The following is a 20,604-nucleotide window of genomic DNA, read 5'->3' as shown; positions in this document are numbered from 1 at the left end:
GATCGATCCCGCCAACCCAGTCCCCAACCCCATGCTGCAGCACGTTCCTCGCCCTCAGCCTGCTCCCGCCCACGTGTCCCACCGACCCGTGCAGCGTCGCCCTCTCCCTCCCGCAGTCATACACCCCCCTGTGCAGGATGTTGTTGTTATAAAACACGATATCCCCCGGCTCCAGCCTCACCACCAGCTGTCCCGGCAACGCCCTCTCAAACGGCCCCGCCGCCCGCTCCGCCTCCGTCCGCGCGCGCGCATGCGACCCCGGCACCACAACGAGCGACTCGTCCTCCCACAGCGCGAGGTTGTACTGCGCGTGGAACGCAGGCCTCCCCAGCCTCTCCAGCTCCTCCTCCGCCGACGCCTCCGCGGGGATGTCGTCGCGGTGCCAGCGCAGCTCGAAGTCACCCTTGTCCGGCCGCACGAGCATGTTGAACAGCTCCATCACCAGCTCGTCGTCCTTGCATTCCAACAGCTCCTTGACGATGCCCAGGATCTCCTCGGAGAAGTACAGCGCCGCAAAGGCCGCGTGGCCCGGCAGCTGCGGGTGCATCAGGTGCTGCACGCCCCAGATGCCGTGCGACGGGGCGTCTGCCGGGTCCCAGGGCGGGAACTGCTTGCCTATGGTGCGGACGTGCGGCCATTTGCCGGCGCGGGCGAGGCTCGCTGCCTCGAGGCTTGCGGCGCGGAGGAGGGACAGCTGGGAGGGGGCGAGGATGGATTTGACGACGACGAAGCCGTTGGCTTGGAGCTGGGAGAGCTTCGGGGAGGAGGAGGAGGAGGAGGAGGAGGAGGTTTGTGCTGACATGGTGGCCTTTGTGGGTTTGGGTGTTTAGGTATGTTTATTGGGAAGTTGAGATATGGTCGGTGTAGTTGAGGATAAGGGTAAGGCGATGATGTGAGAGAGTTTGGATGGTTGCTGTTGTCATGTGTCTAACAAGATGATGGAGCAGCCTTATATCAACTGAATGCGGGGCTGGGTAACATAGAAGCTCTGGAGGATCGAATGCATGTCGAAAACTAGTTTCCGCTATAACTGATAGTCAAGCTCATCTGCATCTCCAGCAATGACGGAACAATCTGCAGGTGAGGTGTAAACCAGCAATACCTTAAAGCTCCGATACAAGCCGAACCGAGGCCCACGGAATCACAAGTTGGCTCAGTACAATATCAAGTTCAGGTAGCACCAAAAGCAAGTCGTCTCATGATTCGACTTGGTAACCCAATAGATCAATCATCACTGTTCGCTACTTATTTCTAAACTCCCATCGTTTTTCGTGTAGAAGGCAAATGCAACGTACCATCCAACCGCCCCAGAAAAAAAAGATCCATTTCGTCTGCCCACACCCCATCATCATCACCATCAAACTCAGACACTTTCCGGCCACCGCACGACGAACCCCTTGACCGTCTTCTGCACATCCAAATCGCCCGGATCATTCTCAAACAGCGGCTTCTCCAGCTTCTTCTCCAAAACCTGCTCCACCTCAAACCCAGCCTCTCGCGCCACGTCGAAGAAGCCCATGTCCAGGTCCTTCTTCCACGGCCGGTACGAGGTGAAGAAGACGTACGCCGCGCTCGCCTGCGACACCTTCATTGTCTCCCGAATCGTCTTGACCAGGGCGCCGTGCTCCGAGTGCCGAAACAGCAGGTCCGCGAGAATCAAGACGTCGAAGCGCTCCTCTGTCGTCGCAGTAGCACTTGAGCCATTCTCGCCAGATGAAAGACGGGCAAGGAGAGGCGCCGGGTCTCCTCCCCAGACAAATCCAGTCGCATCAATCGTCTTGGCAATATGCCCCTTTGGTTCCGTTGTCTCGTCGCACTCGTCAATGTTCTTCTGCATGTTCATGACGAGATCCGGATCCGGGAAATCGGTCATGACGACCTTCTTCGCACCCAGGATGCCAGCCACCAGCGACGGGAGTCCCGACGCGGCCCCGAGCTCCAGCACACTCTTGCCCCGTACCCGCGCAGGGTCCTCCTCGAAGTAGTCTGATATGATCTTTGCGCCGTTCCACAGGTGATGCGCCTCCGTAGGGCTGTGGCCAACCAGGTGTAGAACAATCTCCTTGCCGCTTCCCATGGTGAAGATTTGCGTCGTCGGGGGAGGCGTGGAGGGGTAGTAATCCTCGGGGTCATCCATCAGGCCCCCGGTGCCGTAGTCGTCGCCTTCTTCCATGTTGACAGAGTGAAGATTCTCAGTCGTTGCTGAGACGTAGTAGACAGAATGAGCAGTCTCAAAATCGGGATGAACCAGGCGGCTGACTGTGAGCCAAGTTCCAGCTGCTGCAGGCAATAAGCCGAGATATTCTTCTTTTTTTCGTGTACCGCAGTATTCCTTGCTGTTCTCACGGTAACCTAAAGTACCGAATCCGTGTTGCGAATTGTGAGCGCATCAATCTTGAACCTGATCGATCCGAGTGCCTCTCATTTTTTTGGTGTTGTGTGGGGTGAGTTTTGCAAGCGGCGCCCTCACAGTGTGAGATCCCACCCAAATATCTCACGGCTCAGCCTCATGCCATTCGTTGTTCCGCCGTGTGAGAAGTCGCAAGAATCCTAATTTCTCGGAGTGCCACAGCCACAAATCAAGGGAGTATTCCTTTGATCAAAGTCAATCATAGGAAATGAATAGCAGTGCCGGGCATCGTCGCCATTGATGACATCCCATCGCTCAAGCTCCCCCAAACCGCTGTCTGGCCAACTCCCTCAGCATGCTCACCGTCCGGTCCTCCTTCTCCTGCCACGCCCTCCTCTTGGCCTCAATCTCCTCCCTCCTCGCCCGCTCCATCTCCTCCCGCCGAATCTCCCGCTCCGACTTGCGCCGCTGCTCCCTCTCCTTGGCCTTCTTGTACTCCTCCAGGCTGTCGCCGCCGCCCATCAGCTCGCTGTCGCGCACCTCCCCGCCGGGGCTCTTTTCCCGAAACTGCCGCATCTTGTCGTTGACCTCTTGCCGCTTCTCCAGCTTGCGCTCGCGCGTGCCAGTCTCGGCGCGGGGCACCAGCTCCTCCAGGCGTTCCTTTTGTAGCTTGCGGTCGGCCTTGCGGGCTGCTCGTAGTCCCTCCCGGTCCGCCTCTTGCGATTCCTCCACAAGCTCATCTCGTAGAGCAAGATCTTCCTTGTTCGGAATCCCAACGCCAGCCCGGCGACTTCCACCCGACATCCCGGGAAGGACAGGGCCGTAGTCTTCGTCCTCGCTGTCGTCGCCACCGCTGTCAGAACGGTCGTCTTCCAATGACGCATTTCGTGGAGGGTGCTGCTGCTGCTGCTGCTGTCCCTCGTCTCCTTCATGCTGCGGAAACCGCGCAAGTATCCGCTGGAACATCTCAGGATCATACCACCCCTCTGCCAGCTCCCCCCGATTCCACTTCCCCACGAAGCTCTTCCACCGGCCGCGAACCTCCCGCTCGTCCATGTCCGCAATGTCGCGCTGCTTCTGCAGGCTCAGGTACTCCCCAAACAGCGGCTCAAACGCCTTCAAGTCGTCCTTTGAGAGGTGCCGCGCCCCGTAGGGCAGCTCTGCGGCGATGGGCTTCTCTGTACGACTCGACGAGTGGTGGCGATGGTGGTGATGGTGGTGGTATCCTTCAGCCGAGCGGCGTCGCTTCTTATGCTCCCTTTCCCTGTCCCTGTCCCGGTCTTTGTCTCTGTCTCTGTCTCCGGGAGACGCTCCTCTTTTCCTGCGGTCAGACGAGTGTCTGTGCGGGCTTCCATCTGGCGAGAGGGATCTCTTGTCGCGGTGGCGCCGTGGCCGCTCTTCGTGGCGTGAAGAGCCATGACGGCGCGAATCGTCGCCCTCGCGCGTTGAAAACCTGGATTCTCGTGAGGACTGAGGCATGATGGCGAGCCCTTGGACGTCTGAAGCAAAGAATTAGGAGAAATAATTAAGCAATGGTCATGAGCAATAGAGCAAGAGCAATTTGAGATGTGGTATCAAAGAAGCGAGGAGAAGCGCTTGGAATGATCACGCTCGATGTGATGTTGTAAGCTTGCAAGCTGATGATAAACTGAGGTGAGTGAAACAAGAGGGAAAGCTACAGTGAGGCTTGACCATATTCAGCTGTCTCGTAGCAAACACAGTGCGCCCCACACTTTCCATCAGCCTCCCCGGCGTTCCTTGCATTGGAATTGGATCGCTTCTGCAACTTCAGATGGTCCAGTTGACGATGCAGTTCGTAGGGGGCTTCCCACGCAGCGAAAACATGGATTACTTTAAGTAATGCCTGAGAACATTTGCAATAGGTAGTTTGTAAGGTAGTTGCAGAGGAGATGTATCTTGAATTCTAGGCACACAGATATGAGGTGTAGTTGTGCAGCCATCAAAGGTCCCTTTTATCGCTATAGTAGGTCCGTATGTGCACCTACACGATCGAGGAATGGGTATAGGAGGTGTCTAATGGAACTATCTATGTACAGGTAGGTATATAAGCGATCAAGGATGGAGTTGGACCTGCAAACGACCCAGCATCATCCTTGACTCATGTGATGTCTGGGCCTCGGCGTTTTCTCTCGCAGATTCAGACAAACTGCCATCAGGTACTTCCAAACTCGGCCGGAGCCGGGGAGATGTTGTGTATCGAACAGCCGATACACGAACAGTCGTCTCCGCAGGGACATTTGGCCTTCTCTCCTTCACATAAGTCGCCAAAAGGGTAGCTCACAAAGAAAAAGTCGCTCGCCGACAAAGCTGCCTCTTCCCCCAGAACCGAGTTGCTCTCTGACGGCGTCTGCGCCATTGTGGGTGACACGAGGCCTTCCACCTGGCCCCCGGTGGGCGTCGAGCCGCCGTTGGGCGACTGGTTTGCAGGCGTGGGCGTCCCGTTGTTACCGATGAGGGGGCTATGAGTGCTGTCAGAGTGCCTGTGACCCTTGGGAGCATCCTCTTGCATGCTGTTCCAGGCAGATCGGACGTAATCTTGCGTGGCCTGGTTGTACGGGTGTGTGGCACAACCAATGCACTCGCACGAGTCCCCGCAGCCGCACTGGTGAGACGTCCAGGGCGCCTCTAGGCCGTTGTTTTGCGGAAACTGTACTTGGGCCGTCTCATCATACGGCGCGTCTTGCATATTCGTCATCGGGTGCGTAAAGTGCATCGTCGCCATCAGCTGTCTCCATTGATCCGGCTGCAGGGGCTGTTGAAAGGAGCCATACTGCGGCGGGTATGCGAATACGCCGGGTTGGGCAAAGTAGGGAAGCGGGACATTTGGCATGTTCATCTGTGCATTGAACTGAGGCATTATCAGACCATTAACCGGAGGGCCAACTCCTGGTGTTGATATGCTTCCGCGCGGCTTAATCTCTGTGCCAGATGAGTCGGCATTTGCGAGACTCTGTGCATGCGTGGGAGGAAAGTTCGAGTTCCCGCCGCCACAGCAACTTCCGGCGGCGGGACCTGCGTTCGACTCGTTCGGACGAAGGGACTCGGAGTCGATGTGGCCATTGACGGGAAGTAAACATTCCAATCCCGATTGTAAAGGAAACATGGCCGGGCCAAGGCTGAAAGAGCGACCATTAGAGATGAACCCCATCATCCCTTGGCCCGGGAGAGGAGCGGCGGGTGTCGTGGGCACGGTGCCGTTGGACAGCTGCGAAGGTGAAGGTTTCGACTCGGGAGAAGAGAGTATGTTTAGCTGGCTCGCATCCATCCTCTCCAGTCCTGAGAGGTCAATCTGCTTTTTGCCGGTTCCATTCTTGGAGCTCGTCTTCTGAATGCGATATGTCGTCTTTGGCGCGGGTGCTTTTTGGGACGGGCTCGGAGGCGTCACCAGCCCGTTGGAGGTCTCCTTGTCCTCCTGACCTCCAGGCTTGCAGCCGGACGGCTTGTCCGAAGTCTCGCAGCGGCGGCACTTTTGTTTCCTGGGAAAGGCAGCCGTGACGGCAGCGCAGCCGCAGGGCTGCGCGGAGGGATGCGGACATGAGCTGAGAGGTCGTCCGGGCTTGCGCACGGGGACCATGAGCCGCTCACTGGCGTGCGTGCATTTGGTGGAGCGATGGCCTCGGATGCACGGCTCGCTACACACGACGATGGGTTAGTTCGCGACGGAGCGGACGAGGGGGGTTGTGACGCATAAGGCCGACCGGCACGGACAAGGCTGAGGCCGCCAGCAACAGGAGCATCATGAGAGGAGCACGTACCAGGCCATCTTCTGGCCGTTGATGAGCGGCATGGCGAGGATGCGACGCGGGACTATGTATGCGGCTAGTATCGCAGAATCGCCAAGTCAGAGCAGCCCGAGCCAATGCCAGGCGCGGCGAGCGACGGCGGTCGACGGGCCGCAGTCGGATGGGATACGGCCTGTGTATCGCAAACGGCGCGCTTCAGCGCTTCCAGCTGAGGCCGCGGAGTCGTAAGCGCAGGACCTGAAGGCACAGCGGCATCCAAAGGCCTCGAATTGGCGAGTAGTCGCTCGGGATCGCAGTGCTCGGTCCTTGGAAGAAGTCGTCGTCTCCGAAATGGTTATTGATGCGAATAGCGAACTTGCCAGCGGATTTGGCGAATGGCGGCGGGGATCAGGCCACCAAATGTCGGTTGCAGTGTTGTTCGATTCCACCAAAGTGTCCCGTCGTCCACGCAGAGACTCCAGCCGTCGGCGATTCAAACGAAAAGAGGGCGAGTCCGCAGTGTTCGAATGCTCAGCCGCCGCAAACGCCGAGTCCGGATTTCCAATCGCATCCACCGGCTACTCGATAGTCATTCCCGGATTGCTCGATCGTCAAACTCGTCGAATCGCAAGAACAAAGGGACGTAGAGAGCAGCGACTTGACGAGAAAATGCAGAAAGATGGTAGTAGAAGTGAGAAAAAAAAGATCACCGAGACCCTTAGCATGGACCAGACGTTAGGCGGCCCAGAGGTGACCCAGACTCCAGAGCTCTTGCGCCCTGGGCTGGCTGACCTTTGCCTCACAGCACGTTCCTTCCCTTCAACACACTCCAGCTTGGTGCGGGGGCGCCTCTTCAGGTCCATGTCAGGTGCAGTTCACTTGACCTCTTTCCTCCAGGGGCCCAACGCCGGATGCCTTTAGCGGCCAGCCTCAGCGACCACAGCGGGTGCATCTACAGATTCAGTGGCCTGCATGCGCTAACCGGGGCGGCGCCAAGGGTGCGCTGGTGAAACGCCGTGCGTCAAACGAAACAACTCGCAGCGAATCTCAGGCCGGGGAGCTCATCCGTCGACGGCAACTTCAATTTCTTCTGCTACTGCATGTGTACGAGCTTCTGATACGAGCAGATGCTTACTCAAGATCTCCGGGCATCTATTTTATCCTCCGTCCCGCTGAGCAGTCAGTCAGTCTGACAGATAAACGAACAAGCTACATGCGACCTGTGCTTACCCGTATAAACAAAACAAATGTCATGCATGCAAGTGGTGAGATCCGTCTCCCAAAAATACATCTACAGTGACGCCGCCTATCCGCTAATACGACCACCTAGACTCTCCGTCTCTTAATACCCGACCCCGAACGAAACCCGCAAAATCATCCTCCTAGAGCGTTGTTGATCCTGAATCCCTTCATGCGACGGGTCAACTTGTCATGGCATTTTCCCCATTCCTCATTTGTCCGTGCGTTTACCTCAACTGATGTCATCAACTCTACCCTTCTGTAAGAACTACCCTTTTGCAAGTTGGTATCTCACATCCGTCTTCCCAACGCACATTCTTCTGCCCGGATTGCATCCCCTTTCGTTGCCGTTGTTCTTTCAAACAAACACCGGCCCTAAGTCCGCCCGCCCTATCACACCCGCCCCCCGAAAGCCCCCGAGCCGCGGAGCCGGGCAACTCCAAAAAAGGCCGGAAGCAAGCCATCTCAAGCACCGAACGAGTTCTTATAGAGTAGCTACGCTTCTTTGATCCCTACCTCGAGTCAACTCATATCAAGAAGAAATCTTCAATTCTATCATTATACTACCTTGATCTCTACTGTACAACTCCTCTCCTACTATAGTACCAGCAGACAACTACCATCAAGCACAACTTAACACCGTCCATCTCCTCCATCCGTTCCAAAAATCCCCCACTAAGCACCAGCAAACCCCCCAAAAGGCACATGTTCGTCCGTCCCGCACCTTGATGAGCAAGTTTCTATTGGCTGTCTCCCGGCACACGCTCCGAGAAGGCGTCGGCCCATCATCTCCTATTCCTACCTCATCAACTCATGTGCCTTGTTCTGGCCACTCTTCCTATCATTCCTCTTTTGCTAACCGCGCGCATGTCTTCTTCTATCCCTTGAATGAGCACGGAGTAATACAAGGCAGACTTCAAGCTCTTTCCCTTCTTTGTATCAGCTGCCTGACTGGGATATGCACTCCGCTGGTTCAGTCGTCAGGTTCTTCCAAGTCTTCTCCAAATGTGCTTGTGTAATCAGAGGTAATAATAGGTGATGAGTATCAGTTCATACATGTCTCTCTCCACATTACCCACGCGTAACGGTAATGGATATACTATCCTGATTGAAGACGGGTATCTGAAAATCCATTGAATAGGCTACTGGTTATATCTGCTTCCTGGATCAAGCCATCATATGGGTCCTGAAAGACTGCAGCCCTTGATCAAGTACGAGGCCCTCAAAAAACATACCTTGACTGCGTAACACCGTTCCTAAGCCCGGGTCTCCTCTTTCTTTCTAAGAGCCATGCTGTCCGTCGCGCATCTTAAATCGTACAATCCCTCTCCATCTTTTCATCGTGACATTTGTCTAGCAGCTGCAAGCTAGTTCTCATCCGAATGGTCCGAATCCGCAAACATATCAGCTGCTCGCATTCGCCGCCGCGGCTGGCTCCGGCCCGCAGAGGGCTGTTCTGCCCGAGCGTCTGTCTCCAGGGCAGTTGATGCATCTGCCGCCTTGGCACCATCAGTGCCCGACCGCATGGCTTCGTTATGTTTGCCTCCCGCGCCTGCGTCTTCATCATCGTCTTCGTCATCATCTTCATCCATAGGCTCCCCGACCACGTCGTCATCTTCCTCAATCGGCTCTCCATCCACATCTTCATCTTCGATGGGCTCACCGTCAACGTCGTCCTCCTCAATAGGCTCGCCTACTACTTCCTCTTCCTCAATCGGCTCGCCTACTACCTCTTCTTCCTCCTGTGCCGGTCTGCCAACCACATCGCCATCCCTGGCTGCATCGTCAGCAGTAGCAGCCTCAGAAGATGTGGCGGCGGCCTGGGTGGCCTCGACAATCTTCCATTTCCCCTTCTTGGCAGATTCGTCTGCCTTTTCTTGCGATTTGAGGGAGGGTGGATTCTCAAAAGCACTCATAAACAGTGCGTGACTCTCCACCGGAAAGACGCACCACCCTTCCCACAAATTCAGCACAAGAGTAACGCTCCGCTTCCATTTTTCGGCGCGTAGGCGACCCCAGCCAAGCTTCTCCGCCATCATCCCCAGCCGTTCAAACACCTTTCTGGAACGCAAGGCTGTCTCGAGAAGTTGCCGATAACGCCACGCATGCCGAACGGTGCTCGTAGAGGATGCCGACAGTATATCACTGACCACGTACAAGCCAACCAGGGTTGCGGCGCTTGCATCAGTATTCTCACTCCCGGCAGCACCCTCATCCGCGCCTGATGTCTGATGCTCTCCCTTGCCTTCTCTTTTCTTCTCCACGTCGGTAACAGCCAAGGAGAATGGCCTCTCCACATTGGATATGATCAAGTCGACAACTTCATCGGCACCGCGGCTGACATGGGTAATGGCAAAGGCTGTGACTCTCGCAATATCCCCCTTGCGAACCTTGCCAATCGTAGTAGGAAGACGGGACAGCAGATGTACGAGCTTTGCTTTCTCCAGTGGGTTGAGAAAGGTCTTCTCCTCATCCACCGTTGGGCCGCCGTCACGGTTCGCATCCCCATCAAAATCTTCATCCTCGGAAGAGTCATATTCCTCGTCCGAAACGAACTCGTCCAGCTTGGTCGTGTATTCGAAGCGAAGCCCTGTGTCTGGCGTTTTCCATGCGTGGCCTCCGTCAAAGAGAGGAACATACTTGCCCTTTTTCTGCTTCAAATGTGAGCCTGTAATCACTCCCCAGAGCATCCATCGATACCACACGCCGCCCTCGCTCCTAGCGTCCCACAACCAAGCCCATCTCTCCTCTCTCTGGACCGAAGCACGAGACATGAGCAGAGCCTCAAATTCAGGCCCATGTTCAAGCACACCTTCAATGACCTTGTTGATTAATCGGATCATTCGAATGTCCCGGGGCGGCTTGACCGGCACGCTCAACAGGTTTGTCCGATTTACAGCCGCTTGTCCGTGGGCGTATGAAGGTGGCGGAGCGAATCCTCTTTGGAATCCGTGGCGTGAATGATCGTGCGCAGCCGAAGGCTCCTGGTCTACCGGTTTGGCACCGAAAGGTTGAGATGTAGAGGCGGATGAGGCCAGCCCCGCCAGCGTAGAGCTGACGGCCGAGGAAAGGTGGCGGTGGAGAGATAGATAGTATCCGTAGCCCATATACTTGTGCTGCAATGAGCTCACCGCGGCATCCATGTCCGTTGCGGGGGTCTCCTTAGACAGGGTCACGATGGCAACCGTGCATTTCCTTTCAGATCCCCCAGGCCCAGCTGGTGGCTGAATCTTGACATTTTCAACCGTCAAGTTAGAAGGTAGTAGTGATTTGATCGTAGCCGGTGAGATACCTGGAGGTAGGTTGGACAGTCGTAGAGTCGGCCTCGCTATGGCCTTCTCCTCCGCTGGGTCGACCACTTCATCATCATCGCTCTTGTCGTCGAACTTGAGCGTCGCCCTGCCCTCCGGCTCCTTGGAGAAGTCGTTGAAGGACCGCTTCTTCGCAAAGGGCACAGGAGGCATTCCCAAGCTCCCCGGTCCGCTCTTCAACGCCGACGACGTGCCAAAGTGTCGCCGCGATGCGCCGCCGGGGCCAGAGGGCGGCAGGCCACCGAGGCCGCCAAACCCGGGTCGCTGATTCCGCTGCGCTGTCGTGCTCTGGTTCGCATCATCGTTGTCGTCGTGGTCGAAGCTCTTGATGAAGTCTTCGTACACCGCGGCCGTCTCCGCAGCCTCGCGCTTGCGCTTGGCCTCGGCCTCGGCCTTTTGCTTCTCGAAGACGGATTGTCTTATGGGTTTCTGGAACTTGGCGTCTAGCCGAAGGGGGTCGGCAGAGTCTTTGGAGGACGACATCGCGCACCGAAATGGAGGATCGAAGATGGACTGCTAGTCCATGATCATGGGGAAATTCTCGAAATCGGTGGGAGTTGTGATTGAATTTGGGGTGAGGCCGTATGCAACGGAAGGTGGTTGAGCTTTAGCTTCCTTCGTAGTGACAGCAGCAGCGCAAGGCCGAGCTGGAACAATGTGAGATGCGTCATGCATTTACTGGTGATTTCACAACCCTTATCAGGCATAACCTCGTTTTCTACATAACCTTCACGCGGACTGACGAAGAAGAAACGAACTTAAACTCATGTGAATTACAGCAAGCACCGGCTCACAAAAAAATCACAAAGCACACAATATTTTCAACTGAGCAATTCTTCCTTTTCACTGTCGGCACCAAAAAGCCGCCTGCAAAAGTTTGCACAAGCTACCAAAGTCACTCAGTCCTTCCCCTGGCTCGCACAAACGAAATTCATTCTTCAGCACGGACACACCGGGACAAAGAGATGACGGCGGCAAATAAACTTGGCCCTCCTCCCCCATCCTCCTCCTTCACCTTGCCGATAGCAGCTCCTCTTGCAATATTAACCCCGGCCGCCCTCCCCTGCTCCCGTCCATCGTCACCAGCCCCTTGAACTTCCCGTCAATCTCTCGCCCTGCCTCGCTCGCCGCCTCCTTCTTCCACTTCCACTTGGCCCCGAGCCTGCCTCCTGTCCCTGCCATACAGTCCACCAGCTTGTCTCCAAGGACGGGCAAAAACTTGTATGCGTGCCCGCTGTCGCCCGTCGCCACGAACAGTCCCTCCCAGCCCGGGTGCCAGTCCGCCAGGAAGTTGCCGTCGCTCGTGTCGGAATACCAGCACAATCTCGTTTCCCTCCACGGCCGCGTGTCCAGCCCTTTGACCGGCGACAGGTCCCTCAGCGCTTGGCGGAGTGCCTCGTCTGCGTCTGCCGGCAGCGCCTTTGCATTCCTGCTGCCGTCGCGCTGCGTCAGCGGTCTCGACACGATAATGGGCCTACGTTCCTCCGAGGGCGAGGGAGGCAGTGCCTTCTCAACGAGCACCGGGTTCAGGTACCCGAATGAGTGGCGCGCAGCCTTGAGGACGCGAGACTGCGGTGGAATGATGAACAATCCAGTGCTGAGATTGAGCACCACCGGCTGCTTGGCCAGCACTTGAAACTCCTCCTCTGAGATGTCGATGTAGCCCAAGGGCTGCGCTGTGGCTTCCACTCGTCCTCTCAGGTCAATCAAGCTCCCCGTCCACGCGCCCGCAGCAACAAAAACAACCTCTGCACTGAGCACCCGAGAGTCGTCCAGCCGCGCGCCAACAACTCTCTTGCCCTCGGTGACGAGCTCTTCCGCCTGGGCATCCACAAAGCTCACTCTGCCAGTGGCCTCGATACGCTCGTACATCCACAACATGCCCTCGCGCGCATTTGCCCATCCAGAAAGTCCATTGACGTATCCCCAATCACCGGGATGCCCGTCCACACCCAGACAGCGCTGCAAGTCTGCGGTGGTTTCCAGCAGCCGGATCTTGTCAGCCTGCCCGCTCTTCCTGGCGATGCGCGATGCGTTCTCCCAGCTGGACCTGGTATATCCCATACCCGACATCTTCGGCCCCGCCGACTCATTCGCCGCAAGCAGCAAGCCAGACTCGGTATACCGTCCCTGCCCACCGAGCTCTTCATCGCCTTGCTTGCGCCATTCCTTCTGCGCGAGCGCTGCCAGCTCGGCATAGTCTGGATCGGCATAGTCAGCTCGAACGATCCTTGACGAGTCCACGCTGGCAGAGTCTCCTGGCGGGAACGATGCGCCACGAGCATCGTCTACAACGGTGATGGCGGTATGCTCGAAGGAGGACCTCTTGGTGAGCGCCCAGGCCGTGGAGAGACCAAACACGCCGGAGCCGATGATGAGGATGGATCGCGGAGGGCGGCTCATCTTTGGAGTCGCTGCTGGAATTGAAGGGTCTTGGGATGATTGTGATGGGCGAAAACCTCGACCTATTCGACTTCTACTCTCCGCGGTATGACTGGATTGATGCCGCCGCTTTCCTATCTTTGCCGAGGGGCTGCGCCTAGGCAGCAGCACTTATCCTGAAGAGGGGTCCTTCAGCTCACGGGAGGGGACGTCCGATCGTCGGGACCGGCTTATCGATCATGCACCGCAACCGCAGACAAGCCCCCACAGAAGTCAACAATAGGTACCGGCGAGGGAACTACGTAGAATCACATCGACACATCGACACAGGTGAGGCAAGTGGGATCATGCGACAGCATGCTGATTAGAGGACAGAATCAAAGCATTTTTGTGATAATGCTAACTGCAAAAGACCAGTTACGACTAGGCTTTTGTCACAGTCGCGCCCTATGCCCAAGGGTCAAAGGGGCATATGCTGCTAATCATATCTCGTCCCGCAAAGGGCGTAAGATGTCCTCATAAAAATCTGTCCAGTTCCACGGCCAGTGGTCATGGGACTGCTTCAACACCACCAACCGGCAAACCGTTTTCCCCCGGCTTGCCCCCTCCCCAGACTCGCCAGCAACTTCCTTCAGTCTAGCTTTTCAACTCGACTTTTCCCTCTTGAAGGCATTAAAGGCCGCAAGGAACCGATAGTAACGGTCCAAGGGCGGCCACGAGCAATCTATGTTGTGTCGCGGGATGGGTAGTCTTTGTTCTTTTTTGCCGTGAACCAGATCCATCGTAAGAAAACGCAAAAGAACCTCTTCCTGGCCTTCCTCCCTTTGCCAACGCCAATGCAATGCAAGCAGAAATCAAATGGTACAAGCGGGCGCGAGGAGACTTGGTTATGGCCTACCAAGACCCTCGGGCGAGCGACGTGCTATGAAAATAGGCGTGGTATCATGACCGTAAAGGTCTAGTCATATACGTCGGTGTTGAAAGGGGGTATTTGTATGTTGGTGGTACACGAGACGAGTGCGTCCATCTCTGACCATGCCCATAAGCGCAATCAGACTTTCCGGAAATCTGTAACAAGTCGGTCAGTACTGCATGTATAGAGTCAAGCCATAGAGCGTAGACAAACCTTGAAGCACAGGGTAGATCATTTCAAAGGCCTGGTAAATCTCCTCTCTGACTTTCGCACCAGTCAAGACGATCTTGCCAGAGACGAAGATGAGCAGCACAATCTTCGGCTTGATCATGCGGTAGATCAGACCCGGGAACAGTTCAGGCTCGTACGAGCTGAAGTTGTGGTGACGAGAGGCAAGACCCTCCAGACGGATGGGGAACTTGATGTCACACGAGCCAACAATGTTCTGAATCTTGAAGTCCGTGAACTTTGCGTTGAAGCCGAGCTTCTGGATGATACGAGCATATTTGCGAGACGCCAGCTTGGAGTCGTCTTCAGACTTGGCACCAGTGACAACCATCTTGCCGGAGGCGAAGATGAGGGCTGTCGTCTTGGGCTCGCGGATACGCATGATGACGGCGGCGAAACGCTGCAAGGCTTGTTAGCACCCTTATGCCAACGCAGGTCCCTGTCTCTGAGCCCATGAGGTATTCACCTTTGGATTGTACTCGGCGTTCCTGGCGTGCAGGGCGATCGTCTTCAAGTCCAATCGGCAGTCGAGATTGACAGTCGCCACGATGTTCCTTTGATTGCGAGATAAGTCTCTAGGAGCATAGCCAAGGCACTCAAGAGTATACATACTGCAAAGTAGGTGTGATACCACTGGGGCCTTGAGAGGCTGCAGGCGTGGCGGCGGGAGTAGCAGGAGTCACCCCGTTCCCAGCAGCGCCTTGCTGACCGTTGGGAGCCATTCGCTGGCTGCCATCGGGGTTCGTTGACGGCGGCGTGAGCTCGTTGGAGGCGCCGGGGAACGACAGCGAACCAGGAGCAGTAAAGGCCTTAGCCTGCGCGGCGTTTGCCGGATGCGTCTGAATGCCCTCCATGATGATCAAGACAGGAGATCAGAAAGCGTGCGTAGCTGCAATCAGAGACTGAGCAGGTCTGCGCAAGAAGACGCTGTTAGCCACTTGTATATCCTGAAAGGCTAGTGATGCATCGTCGAGGCAGCTCAAGAGATGAAGACAAGATAAAAGCAACGGCGATGCAGTGGCTGGTTGGCACAATAGCAGAGCACTGCGCTGCACAGGCCGAAAGCGAGATGAAAGCAAGATGAAGTTGAGCGAGGGGAGGCGAAGTTGGCTTTTTGTTGCCGTAGCTGCGGCAACGCCAGCCATCAAACACGTGTTTGCCGCAATGAGGCGGTGCAGTGAATGAGGAAGTGGGAAGAGAAAACACGCAACTCGAAAGACAACAAAAAAGGAAGAGTTGCCACCCACCTTAATATGCGGGAGATGAACAAGTGAATGTCTCCCCTACAGATTGCTGCTCAAGCAGATGTTTGGATGTCCTTGCGAGTGTCCAACGGAGACAGCAAGGTGGGTAGAATGGGTGAGAGAACGGAGGTCGAGCTTGGGACAAGGCGGGTTCTCGTCCAACGACCAAAGACTCGGAGACGTCTCGTCTTCACTTTCAAGCAATTTTTTGAAGGTTATTTCTCTTTTTTATAATTGCGTTCTACAGAACGAGGCAACGACTCGAAGGGCGACGATGACGGGCAGTACTTGTTATCGTATCGCTGTGTCGTCTTCGTCGGCGATCAACAAGATCGGTTGCACCCGTGGGATACGTGAGGGAGCGACGGCGTTAAGGAACGTGTTCCAGTTCTCTTAGTATGCCTGATCGCAGGACGTCGACACCGTGCGACCTGGAAACGGAGCAGACGTGGCTTCGTCCGCTCGTGGATATCTTCCTGACGCGCTTGTGAGATTAAGGGAGAGGCTGTTCAAGGGAGCGATGGCGTCCGATGAAGTTGAGAGAGCGTGAGGATATGGAAAAAGAAAAATAAGGCAAGCGAGGCCTTGGAGGATGCGGTGTGGGGCGTGACGTCGTTGGAGGGGAATAATATTAATGAGAGCGCCGAACGTTGTGGGAGGTACGCAGGGCCGCCGGTCGGGACTTCCTCGCAAGAACGAGGAAACAGCGGATGGGGGAGGGCTGGGTACTTATAATTCTCGCTCCGGAAGGCCCAGGCAGGGCTCCCAGGCAACAAGAGCGCAGCAAGAGCACCTGTGGCGTCGCTTTTGGCAACCCCAAGCTCAGCCTAGCGTGGGCACTAGCGCTGCGTGCGGCCAATCACAGCGCCGCGCCGCCGTGCTTTTATCTCCTTTGCCCACCACGGCTGGCAAGCCCCCCTGAAGTATCGCGGTAGCATGCAGCACCTCGCGGTACTTGTACCCTCTACCAAGCACACTCGGGCTGGAGCTTCCAGCGCTGTGGCACCAAGGATGGCGGAGGGTGACGAGGTGGTGACCGGGGGGCGAGCTGGCGGTCACGGCGCCGTTTGTTTGTTGCCAGGGCTTTTCTCCAGCCCGACAGTGCTTGACTTGAGCTGACTTGATCTCGACTTGCACCTTCTGCACCCTTCCTCCTCTTTCTTCCTCCTTCTGCCTGCATCTCTGCATCATCTCCAGCCGCAGCGGCACTGCGACCGTCTTTTGCTCTCTCGTCCTCCATCCTCACTGCTTCATCTGCTGCGTCGCATGCAGTCCATGGCGGCTCGCGCCCTCGACCCTCAACCATGCGTGCAGCTGCATCGCTGCTTGCTGCCGCCCGCGGAAGCAGAAGCAGAAGCAACACACGGCGTGCGATGAAAGCGAATCGACTCGGACCCGTCCAACCTGCTCCGGTCTCGTCTCTCTTGCCTCTCCAGCACCGCACAACCACGCCGCCCTCTTTTTTCTTCCTTTTTCTCACCACCAAAAAAGCAGCAGCACATCACACATTACATCGTCTCGGATGGCGAATATTGGGCCAGCTGCGGGTAACGGGGAAACTCGCTTGCCTCTGCTTTCCGTGTCCGAGGTGCTGGACGGTCAATCAGCCCCAGGCAAGTCGACGGGGCTGGCAGTGGATCCAACGGTTGGTCGCGTCGCCCATTCGCCCCCCCTTTTATGAGCGTTATCCACAAAGCACTCCCTGAAATTGCGTCTTCGCCCCCCTCTCACCCACTGAACCACATCCTCCCAGCGGCCACACCACAACAAGTTACTGCCATGGAACAACACGAGCCTCTGAAACACGCACCTTTGCCCCCCTGTGCTGGCCGTCGGGGGGGCTGGCGCTGGTTGCGCGGCCAGCAAAAGGTAAAAAGGCGTCGGTCCTCGCAAAACCAGTGACGGCATCCGTCTCAGCGTCGTCTCATGTCGGCCAGCAGCCAAACGAGCGCATGGTGCCTCTGTGACTCTGTGTCGCTGGCTGTCTGGAGGCCGATTACGAGTCGCGTCGCACCGCCGCACACAGCAGAGTTTTCCTCGTCGGCGGGTGGACAAAGTCCGCTTGGGAGGCAAAAATGGCACAAGGCGCATCCTGGCGTCAGTGAGTCATGGACTGGGAGCCAACCATGGCGCCTTGAGCCGCATCCACCAGCAATCTTGCTGCTTGCGGCCTTGTGAGTGGCTCCTGCGCCAAGTACTGGGTACACGCTCGGCTGCCCGCTTGACGCGCCTCTCTGCGTACGCAGCCCGTCTCTGCCCAATGGCGCGACGGCAGCAACTCTTGATGCATGCACGAGACGACGACCTGTTGGCTTCTTTTTTCCTCGTGCTTTATTCTCGAATTAACCGAGATAAAATCAGGGTGTTTGCCCATGCGTGTCTCAATCTTGGAGCTGAGAGATAAGGTGGCAGCCGTGTTCGCTTTGTTGGGCCCTCTGCCGGGTTCCAGCGGTTCGTGTTGCACCGGCGCAGTCGCGGAGGCTGGCGGTGCATGTATCTGCTACGTCGCCAGCTCGGCCGAAGTACCGCGTTAACAATTTTCGATCCCGGTGACACCTCTGCTCCCTAGCGCCGCATCGCTGCCAGAACTGGATACTCTGGCCGCTTTCGGGTCCAGAAAAAATTTGCTTGCTCGCCTGCTCAGGCCTTGTTGGTGTATCATCGACCTGGACAGGTTGCCCATCAGGTCAATCAATCTCAGTGTCGCGTAGAGGTGATGTTCGCCGCAGACAGGGAACTGGACAAGAGGCTCTCGTCGCTTGGAATCCTCCTGCTGCTCACCCAGAGAAGCGCTTCCTCTGGATCCTGCAGCGGAATAAGAAGAATTCCATCTTGTGTCTCACCGCGACGAGGTGCAAAGTCTAAGCGACAAGTGTCTCTCATACACTCTGTCCTTTTGTGCATCCCTGAACGGTGCAACAAAGATGCACAGCCAGCGCCTAAACAACAACAAACAGCCGACTCTCTCCCTTTTTTCTTCCTTGTCGTGACACTCTGGCCGTATGGCAAAGAGAAGTTGAAGTCTCTGGCGCGCGAGGCGTAAAAATCCCAAGGAACCCCAAACCCGTCTGGCCATGGTAAAACCTGCCCATTTCTTATCATTACACGTACCGAGGCACCAATGATGTTGGCAGCGCCACTGGCGGAACCGACCGATCGAGCAGGATTTTTCCTGCCCTGATGTTCCCCAGACTTGTTGGCCCACTGCATGAGAAGGGCTAGTCGCTGCGGAGAAGCCAAGTCGCCGGTACCTTGACACATGCTAAAAGAGAAAAAGTCGGACAAGAGAGAATCGAAAACAAGGCGAAGAGCGTGAGAGACGCCCGCTTTTTGGGCCCAGACTGAGATCAGCACTATTTTTGCATGCAGTCTAACAAGGCGGCCAATCCGTATCGGGAGGTTTTGTCTAGGCGGTGATGAGGTAAGCCGACCTTGTTTTTGTAAACTGTAAATACTCGTACACGTATGGGGTGCAAGAACTGGATGCATCAACTTCGAGAGTGGATGGATCATGGGAGGTGTGACACTTTTATGAATTGAAAAAGACACATCATCGTCTTTATATACATTATGTATGCATTTTGCGCTCTCCTGATTGATATATGACAGAGTATAAACAAGAAAACAATACAAGACGAACAACATTCAGCCCAGCCCAGCCCATCCGCTCCCTCAACCCTCCTTGATATGCACTCTCCTTGTGAGAAAAGAAGAAAACAATACTTTTTCCTTTTTTCTGCAAATTCCAGAAAACATGGCCATGACATTTCATTTACTCCGTACACAGGTATCAATACATCTTCATCACTCCTCTTCCCCATTTGCAGTGATTCACAACCTCCTGCCCTCGTCATGTCATGTAGTACTTGGGGCCTTCTCCGCCCTGCGGGACCTGCCAGTTGATGTCCTGCTGCGGAGCCTTGATATCGCACGTCTTGCAGTGAATGCAGCTAGAGTTTTCGACCAAGTCAGTCACTTATTCAATGTCGGGAAGAGAGAGAGGAGTAGGGGAGGGGGGGAGCTGTTATAACTCACTTTTGCGCGTTAATCTGGAATCGCACGCCGTGCGGCTTGGACTCGTCCTCGACGTACTCGTACACGCCCGCCGGGCAGAAGCGGTTCTCGAGCCCCTTGAACGGCGGATACGCCTTGTCCGTGTGCGCGTCCCAGTCCTTGACCTGCAGGTGCACCGGCTGGTCCTCCTCGTGGTTCGTGCCCGTCCGGGAGACGCTCGTCAGGATGTCAAACGTGATCTTGCCGTCCGGCTTGTCGTACTCAATCTTGGGGAAGCGGTCCGCCGGCTTCGTCGCCGCGTAGTCGGGCTTGCCGTGCTTGAACGTCCACGGCACCCGGCCCTTGAAGACGTACGCCTCCAGGCCCGAGTAGGCCACGCCGCCGTACACGCCCAGCGGGTTGTGCCACGAGGGGCGCATGTTGCGCACCTCCTTGAGCTCCTTCCAGATGGACGACTTGCGCAGCGCGTCCTCGTAGTCGTAGAGGAAGACGGTGCCCTCGCTGGGCTCGCGGAGCGCGTCCCACGCCGCCTCCGCCGCCAGCATGCCCGACTTCATGGCGTTGTGCGTGCCCTTGACCTTGGGCACGTTGACGAAGCCTGCCGAGTCGCCGATCAGCGCGCCGCCGGGGAAGGCCACCTTGGGTATGCTCTGGAAGCCGCCTTCGACGAGGGCGCGGGCGCCGTACGAGATGCATTTGCCGCCCTCGAGGACGTTCTTGAAGAGCGGGTGGAGCTTGAGCTTCTGGAACTCCTGGTAGGGCGACAGCCAGGGGTTCTCGTAGTCGAGCGACACGACCAGGCCCACGGTCACCAGGTTCTCGCCAAAGTGGTACATGAAGGAGCCGCCGTAGACCTCCTTCGGCAGCGGATAGCCCATGGAGTGGACAACCAGGCCCTTTTCGAACTTGGCCGGGTCAACCTCCCACACCTCCTTGACGCCCAGGCCGTACGTCTGATGCTGGCTGTCCCGCCGCAGGTCGAACTCGCTCACCACCTTCTTCGTCAAGCTGCCGTGGCAGCCCTCGCCGAACATTGTGACGCGCGCGTGGAACTCCATGCCGCGCTCAAACGAGTCCTTGGGCTTGCCGTCCCGGCCAATGCCCAGATCGTTGGTGGCAACGCCCTTGACCGAGCCGTCGGCGTTGTAGAGGACTTCGGCGGCGGCGAAGCCGGGGTACA

At 56.5% G+C, this 20,604-nt stretch overlaps 7 protein-coding genes across 7 annotated transcripts in view; all 7 read right to left on the bottom strand.

Moving 5' to 3' along the window:
* The window catches only part of BBK36DRAFT_1192626 (hypothetical protein), a gene marked incomplete at its 3' end in the record, with an annotated part of 2,369 nt that extends 183 nt beyond the window's left edge, over positions 1–2,186 (bottom strand). The window contains exons 1-3 of the mRNA XM_024896774.1: positions 1,372–2,186; positions 933–1,030; positions 17–808 (exon numbers count right to left, since the gene is read on the bottom strand). Of these exons, the coding sequence (XP_024752296.1) occupies positions 17–808; positions 933–1,030; positions 1,372–2,173 (1,692 nt within the window). The 5' untranslated portion in view covers positions 2,174–2,186. The remainder of the gene's footprint in view (positions 1–16; positions 809–932; positions 1,031–1,371) is intronic.
* A 479-nt stretch (positions 2,187–2,665) lies between these two features.
* BBK36DRAFT_1192622 (hypothetical protein) lies at positions 2,666–3,829 on the bottom strand (the record flags this gene model as incomplete). The annotated part of the gene is made up of 1 exon (XM_024896773.1): positions 2,666–3,829. One exon carries the CDS (start codon positions 3,827–3,829, stop codon positions 2,666–2,668), a length of 1,164 nt encoding a protein of 387 aa, XP_024752295.1.
* Positions 3,830–4,523: 694 nt separating this feature from the next.
* Positions 4,524–6,158, bottom strand: BBK36DRAFT_1113748 (N-terminal cooper fist DNA-binding domain-containing protein; the record flags this gene model as incomplete). Its single annotated transcript, XM_024889949.1, has 2 exons — positions 4,524–6,003; positions 6,127–6,158. The coding sequence occupies 2 exons, from the start codon at positions 6,156–6,158 to the stop codon at positions 4,524–4,526; spliced, it is 1,512 nt and encodes a 503-aa protein (XP_024752294.1).
* A 2,522-nt stretch (positions 6,159–8,680) lies between these two features.
* Positions 8,681–11,170, bottom strand: BBK36DRAFT_1192612 (hypothetical protein). Its single transcript, XM_024896772.1, has 3 exons — positions 9,483–11,170; positions 8,937–9,389; positions 8,681–8,831 (listed from the first exon to the last, which is right to left on the bottom strand). The coding sequence occupies exons 1-3, from the start codon at positions 11,124–11,126 to the stop codon at positions 8,700–8,702; spliced, it is 2,229 nt and encodes a 742-aa protein (XP_024752293.1). The 5' UTR covers positions 11,127–11,170; the 3' UTR covers positions 8,681–8,699.
* Positions 11,171–11,654: 484 nt separating this feature from the next.
* Positions 11,655–13,046, bottom strand: BBK36DRAFT_1111915 (FAD dependent oxidoreductase; the record flags this gene model as incomplete). Its single annotated transcript, XM_024889749.1, has 1 exon — positions 11,655–13,046. One exon carries the CDS (start codon positions 13,044–13,046, stop codon positions 11,655–11,657), a length of 1,392 nt encoding a protein of 463 aa, XP_024752292.1.
* A 1,030-nt stretch (positions 13,047–14,076) lies between these two features.
* BBK36DRAFT_1164305 (TATA binding protein) lies at positions 14,077–15,020 on the bottom strand (the record flags this gene model as incomplete). The annotated part of the gene is made up of 4 exons (XM_024894633.1): positions 14,077–14,093; positions 14,152–14,566; positions 14,633–14,720; positions 14,779–15,020. The coding sequence occupies 4 exons, from the start codon at positions 15,018–15,020 to the stop codon at positions 14,077–14,079; spliced, it is 762 nt and encodes a 253-aa protein (XP_024752291.1).
* A 4,240-nt stretch (positions 15,021–19,260) lies between these two features.
* Positions 19,261–20,604, bottom strand: part of BBK36DRAFT_1166841 (hypothetical protein) — a gene marked incomplete at both ends in the record, with an annotated part of 2,004 nt that continues 660 nt past the window's right edge. The window contains 2 exons of the mRNA XM_024894964.1: positions 19,261–19,360; positions 19,446–20,548. Of these exons, the coding sequence (XP_024752290.1) occupies positions 19,261–19,360; positions 19,446–20,548 (1,203 nt within the window). The remainder of the gene's footprint in view (positions 19,361–19,445; positions 20,549–20,604) is intronic.

This window comes from Trichoderma citrinoviride (genome assembly GCF_003025115.1).
Source record: "Trichoderma citrinoviride strain TUCIM 6016 unplaced genomic scaffold BBK36scaffold_3, whole genome shotgun sequence".
NCBI classification, from domain to species: domain Eukaryota; kingdom Fungi; phylum Ascomycota; class Sordariomycetes; order Hypocreales; family Hypocreaceae; genus Trichoderma; species Trichoderma citrinoviride.
This window is presented reverse-complemented; position numbering and strand designations above follow the sequence as displayed.